The sequence below is a fragment of the Monopterus albus genome, unplaced genomic scaffold (genome assembly GCF_001952655.1).
Source record: "Monopterus albus unplaced genomic scaffold, M_albus_1.0 scaffold11.1, whole genome shotgun sequence".
Lineage (NCBI taxonomy): Eukaryota > Metazoa > Chordata > Actinopteri > Synbranchiformes > Synbranchidae > Monopterus > Monopterus albus.
Window position 1 is genome coordinate 2124136 of NW_018127891.1, and position 6762 is coordinate 2130897.

Below are 6762 nucleotides of genomic sequence, written 5' to 3' on the forward strand. Positions count from 1 at the left end.
GAATGTGGGGCAAATCACACATTTGAGTTTTCACTTTACAATGGTTTGGTCAGTAAGAAATCAGCACCCTGTAGTGACACACATATCACCAGCTATTAAACCTTGACTTGCCTCAGGGTTTTCCCAGACCAGTGGGTTCCTGTGAATCCCGTATATAAATGTTCCAACATAACTGCCTACAAATAAAAAAGAAGATGAAGAAATAAGATGGAGGTTGTGTAGGGACTGTACATTATGTCTGATACACATAAAATGTATGACTATGATAAAATGTAAAAATAATTTCTCAGCATGTACACAATAATACATGTGTGAAAAACACCATTGTAAAGCTACTGTCAGTGAGTCGGTCACTGTGTGGACAAACACTGGTTCTATGTGTATATGCTGTCTTATCTACTGTATATGAGCTTCCTAAAACATTAACAGAGACATCTTTTCTTAGTCTGCTTATAGTTACTGACACAAATGCACCACAGACCTTCAGGCAGAGTCCTTCCATCAAAAAACGTGATGGGTTTGGTGGTTCTTCTGAATATTCCTGGTACAGGGGGGTAGAGGCGGAGGGATTCCTTTATGCACATTGTAGTGTATGGAATTTTACTAAGATCCTCCCTAAAAATAACACAGATGCACAGTGTAAGTGATCAATAACAATAAAGTGAAAGCCTAAATGCCACTCAAAACAGCTGTTGTCACAACATGTTGTCATCATGGAAACCTTTTTAATGTGTAAACCTACCACTCCATGGTGTCCTTGCCATCCAGGGCCTCAATGATCTCATCCCTGCAAAGCTTCTGGTGTTCTGGGTGGCAGGCCAGACAGTAGAGGGTGAAAGAGATGCCACTGGCTGTGGTGTCATGGCCCTCAAACATGAAGGTGTCCACCTCTGCTCGTATGTCTTCATCTGACAGACCCTGCTGCTCCTCATCCTGAAGGCGACATAAAAGACGAAAATACAAAAATGAACATGCTGTTACTTCAGCTCCCATTAATAATACAACAAATAGTAACTATTTCTATCAGGTGTACTATCTACTCTATTTGTAGAGCACTTTTAAAAACATGTACTGTACTTTACAACACATTGTACAACATGAACAGCATACCATAATAAAAATACATCATACATCTTAATAAGAGCTCATAAAATATCCGTTGGCAATTATGACAGTCAGGCTGGTGTTGCACAGTGGGAGTAGACAGGCATAACACATGCCTATCTACTCCCACTCCAGAACAAAGACAGAGTTAGCCACAAGGAAACTGGGCTTTCCAAATTGTGAGAAAACTGGTAAAAACTGGAAATAAGGGCAGCTGACAAGCCAAGTTCACCGTGTGTATTTGGAAGGAGGAGACACATTAATGTAAAACTATGGATTCTTAGGTGGGAAGCAGCAATGCTGTACCTGAATTACAACAGCTTTGTTAGCTAGCTTGATCTTTCAGTATTTGATAGAAATTCATTTTACATTTACTAAATTTTGCCAAATGTTTGGATTTACAGCAGTCAGCCCACCAAAAAGCATACAGTAGAATAACTTAATGACACTGTGTAAAAACAATTTCTCTAGCAAAATATCACACCTAAAAATAAGATTACAGATCTGAGAAAGCCTATGTCAGGCTATATACCATATATTAGTATCAAGCTCACATGTAGTATATGTTTTTCTGGTAAGAACATGTTAACATGAAAAGTCTTTGTATACCAGCAAAAAATTGAGACCCTGTGCAGTTCACAGATGTTTACAGCAAGCAGATGCTTAGGAAAGGACACCAAAGTCCCAGATCATCTTAAGCTTGGTTTATGGTTCTGCAATGAATCTATGTAGAGCCCATGCCACAGGCTACACAAGTGGCCTACACCATTGTGAGCATTTATACTTGTGCGCTGTTGTTTCTGTGTCACCCTGCAATGGTACCGCCAAAATGTTAGTTGGCAGTGAGGTTTCTGCACCACTGTGTTGCATTTCTTTGCAACTTACTAACAATGGTGACTGAAGGGATCATGTTGGAGTTAAAACTAACAGATGTTGAACAGTAGTAACTATTACTGAAATTACTGCAAGGCAGATAAGAGAACAGATGTTGGAGGAGATGGTCTGTACAATCGCTGAACCAACTGAGGCAGAATGAAGGTGGATTTTCTGTTCTTGTCAGGGTACTGAGATACATGAACGAGGAAATGTAATGTGACCAATCACAGCTGTTGCGATCTGCATTAGCGCGATGTGTAATTACATTTCCGGAGAGGTGCTCGTCAGGCTATGGCATAGGCCACGGCGTAGGGTATGAGGCTACACATTACCTACGCCATACATACAGTGCAGATTCAACGCAGAACCATAAATCAAGCCTAAGATTACAAGTATTTTCTCTATACATACAGTAGCATGTTGTAACTTTATGTTTTAATGGTTGTTATACAAGTTCAGTTTACTCACTTTGTTACCAGAGTCATTACACTGAGAAAAAATCTCTAATTTTATGAAAATCAAAGGTTGAAGCAGAAATAACTTAACATACTCTTGCAAAGAGGAGGATGTCCAGAAAGTCCAAGTTTCTCTTGGCCTGTATGTGTTTGAGCTCCTTCTCTTTCTTTAGTGCTTCTTTTCTCTTTCTTATAACTTCCTCTTCAAAACACAAGATAAGTATTTAAAGACTCTCTACAAATGGGCATGCAATGTTGCAAATTGACGAAATTCAGTAATTGTTTCAGATTGTTATTAATCCAATCATTTGAGTAAACCTTACCCGTATGACTCTGGGCCACCCGGCGTGCTTTCCTGTATCTATAGCCATGTGGACTGAGGTAGAAAATGAAGTCACTGTGGTATGGAAATGTTCTGATCCGCAGATTAATCAGATTACTCAGATCATATACTGCTTTGATGTATGTATTTGTTCCGCTGGAATGAAAACATTGGGGCAAATATTAAAATCTACATATCTCCACTCATGATTCAGCATAAAACAACCAGTGAGGTTTTTATAATCTCACCTCTCAGTTTGACAGTTGCTGCTGTAGCTGAATGCACACTTCAAGATGCTGTCTAGTGTCATAAGGCTCACGTGTTCAAACAGCTCAAAGGGTTCATTGGTGTTTGCATATCTTTCCCATTTTTTCTGGCAACAGAGAGAACACATCATCACAGAAATCTCTTCAGGAGAGGAAAACAAGTCCAACACACTTTGCTGATTGGCTTTGACACAAAGTATCTAACCTTTATAACCTGGTCTTGTAATATTTTGATCAGTGCTTCAACACTTTGATTTTTATTTATTTTATCAGTTGTTATTTGCACAACTAAATACAACTGACATGTACATACCAACATAGTCTTAGCAGAATCTGACATCAGCTTTACGTATGGCTTCAAAACGTCGTAATGGAAACCAGGTGTCAGGAGTCTTCTGTGCTGAAACCACTTCTGACCTTGTGACACCAATAGCCCTTCACCTGAAAACAAACATACAGCAGGTGTGTGAATAAAGCCAAAGAACCAAACCAAAACAAACAAACAAACAAAATAAACAATGCTGTAATAAGCCACAGTAGGCTGCAGGAGAAAGGTGAATCAGTCTTACCAATCCAGTCCTCAATAAAGGTATAAGACACATCATCTTTTGGCTCTGGCAGGAAACAAAGTAAAAACTTTGTAAACGTATGACCATGTAAAAGATTATATCAAGTACTGATCTTACTACCCTTTAATGGTGTATAATTTCATTTATGATAAAAATAATCATTCACACACCAGTTGATGTCAGTATGGTTTTCGCATAATCTGGATGATGAATGTAGAGAAAACAAAGAAAGGGGCCAAACCACACTGGGAAAGCATAAGGGTACTGCTGTCCCCATTCCACTATCTTGTCCAAGTCTGTCCCATCTTGTTTCATCTAAACAAAATAATCAAACACAGGGAGCTTAATAAAAGTATTGTATAGGTGTTTTGTAACTCCTATATTTACAGTATCACTGGGGAAGATTGCCTAAACCATGATTTTTCAGTGATAAATGTTCAATGTTAAATAAAGTACTTAGAGCAGGGTTTCCCAATATATCGATCGCAAAGGTGGTGTCGGTAGATCGCATGCCAATAATCAGCTTAGTTAATAGTTTCAAATGAAAAATGCAACAACTCTCCTCAAAGCTGCAGCACCATTTTTGGGGGGAACTTCCAAAACCTCACATCAGAGCTGGAGACGCAACGAAAAGCAGTCTCTACATTTATGTGCTATCAATTTAGGGAAGATATTGAGGTTGATTCACTGGCCTCAAAAACTGCAACACTGTTTCACCTGAACTGGTCTGAAGTGGATGATGAAATATTGCCACTACATTCAGCTAAAGTCCAAGGCTAATGAACCGTTGTGAAACCTATAGAGGAAAAGTACCCAAACATGAGGAAATGTGCCATTGACTGCATTATTTGGCTCTACTTATTTGTGTGAGTCAGCATTTTCTCACATGAAGAATATAAGTATTAAGTCCAAATACCGCTCCACCATGACTGGTGGCCATCTGGAAGTCTGCTTGCGGGTAGCTACCCGCAGCTACTGTCCGGACTATGCAGTCCTGGTTCATCCCATTCAGTGCAAGTCATCAGAGTAAACTTCCATCTTGCTCTTATTTGCTTCCTTACATTGTGACAGTGGTGCAGTGGGTAGAGCAGTCATCTCCCAACCTGAAGATTGAGGGCTCGAATCTCGGTGCCTACAGTCCACGTGTTGAAGTGTCCTTAGCCAAGACACTGAACCCCCCCTTCCCCTCAAGTTGCCCGTGATGGCGGCGCGTCTGCACGCAGCGGACCGGGGCCCCCGGCTCCAAACATAATTTCGTTGTACGTGTCACACTGACAATAAATAAAAGCTTCTTCTTCTTAAGTAAAAGGGCATGTATTATTAGCTAAATGTAAAGTATTACACTGGGGGGCTGGAGCCAATCCCAGCCGGCAATCGGGCGAAGGCGGGGTACACCCTGGACAGGTCGCCAATCCATCACAGGGCTAACACAGAGACGAACAACCACACACACACACTCCTATGGGCAATTTAGAGACACCAATCAACCTAAGCTGCATGTCTTTGGACTGTGGGAGGAAGCTGGAGTACCCGGAGAGAACCCGCACAAGCACGGGGAGAACATGCAAACTCCACACAGAAAGGTCCCGGGTGGGGGCCGAACCCAGAACCTTCTCGCTGTGAGGGTAACCACTGCGCCACCGTGCTGCTCCAGGGACTAAGTGGTAGAAAATGAATGAATGAAATGAATGTAAAGTATTAAAAGTAAAAAGTACTCATCATACAGAATAGGCTTTTACACTACAACTTAAATATTAACCCCTAATAACCAGTATAAGGCACTGTGCATGTTACTGTTACAGCTTTGATTGTTGAACAATTATGTTACATTACTGAACACTCGTGTCTGAATTACCTGACGAACGTGTCCGAAAAGCCAGTGTCTCGGTGGTCCTGGAAAAGCTTCAGTGCTTCGAAGTGCAGCCTTTCTTTTGGGGAACAAGGTGTTTAATGTATAGACAACGACAACAAGACAAACTACAGCAAACAAATGATGCCAGCCCAAACAAAAACTGACGAAAGCCTCAGTCAGCTGCATCCTAGTGATGTCTCTGTCCTTCTGAAGTAAAAGCTCTGAACATAATACAGGCGGAGCTACATCGAGGGTTTTTAAAGTGTGGTGCGGTAAACCTCCCCTCAGAGGCATGCATGTGCGTGTGTGCGGGTGGGGGGAGGCGGGGCCGAGGGTGCTTGAGCACCTGCCCTTTCCAAAGTGCCCTTGTTTGTTTTTGTCGTTTTGTTTCTTTGTTGTTAATTAGTCATTTCTGGATGTCTTACTTGGAATCCACACTGTCTTTGTCATGTTCAAAGCTGCAGTGTATCTAAGCTACAGTACATCATTATGCCATTAACAGTTCACGTTGCCATTTGCAGTTTTAGCTGTGTATCTTTTAGTGTTTTTTTGTGTAAAGGCTATCACAATTCCTTTTATTAATCATGATATTTCATTCTGCAGTGTAAAGTGGAAAGAGGAAATTAAAAACAGAGAAATGAAAAGGAGCTGTCCGAGGCTGCTAAATGCAGTGGATTTCTAACCAGCTGCCTTGGAAAGAGCACACAAGGTTAGAATAACATGTCAGTAGTTTACATCAAATCAAATCAAATCAAATTTATTTATATAGCACTTTAAAAACAACATCCAGCTGACCAAAGTACTTTACATGGCAGAATAAGATCACAATAAATGACTAAAATAGAGTAAATATGATCAGTGCAAATAAAATAAAACAGCACAATAACACAGACACACAGCTAACATACGTTCAATAAATTAAAATTAAAAGGAATTAAAAGGAATGCATCAGGAACTACTGTGCATTAAAAGCCAAGGCAAATAAATATGTTTTGAGAAATGATTTAAAAGTACTGAGGTCAGTAGCTGATCTAACATTAAAAGGTAGACTATTCCACAATTTAGGGGCTGCAACAGTAAAAGCACGGTCACCCCAGCATTTATATCTGGCCATAGGAACCTCTAAAAGAAACTGGCTTGAAGATCTGAGGGACCTTGTAGGTTTGTGCCAATGCACCAATTCAGTGAGGTAAGATGGTGCCAAACCATTAAGAGCCATAAAAACAAAAATAAATAACTTAAAATCAACTCTAAAATGGACTGGAAGCCAGTGGAGAGAAGCCAGTACCGGGTTTAGATGCTCGAATTTCCTAGAACT

General features: G+C 40.4%; 1 protein-coding gene across 1 annotated transcript; it reads right to left on the reverse strand.

The window, feature by feature from the left end:
* Positions 1–53: 53 nt before the first annotated feature.
* LOC109954731 (cytochrome P450 4B1-like) lies at positions 54–5669 on the reverse strand. Its single transcript, XM_020590258.1, has 10 exons — positions 5448–5669; positions 3763–3907; positions 3593–3637; positions 3337–3464; positions 3006–3130; positions 2759–2913; positions 2531–2637; positions 743–933; positions 482–615; positions 54–176 (listed from the first exon to the last, which is right to left on the reverse strand). Exons 1-10 carry the CDS (start codon positions 5628–5630, stop codon positions 61–63), a joined length of 1329 nt encoding a protein of 442 aa, XP_020445914.1. The 5' UTR covers positions 5631–5669; the 3' UTR covers positions 54–60.
* Between the last annotated feature and the right edge of the window lie 1093 nt (positions 5670–6762).

Coding starts and splice junctions, on each gene's coding strand:
- LOC109954731 (XM_020590258.1), bottom strand. CDS start 5,630: ATGCAGCTGACTGAGGCTTTCGTCAGTTTTTGTTTGGGCTGGCATCAT. Junction 934..2,530: donor ACATCCTCCTCTTTGCAAGA/GTATGTTAAGTT, acceptor TGTCGCCTTCAG/GATGAGGAGCAGCAGGGTCT. Junction 177..481: donor TGGAAGGACTCTGCCTGAAG/GTCTGTGGTGCA, acceptor TTTTATTTGTAG/GCAGTTATGTTGGAACATTT.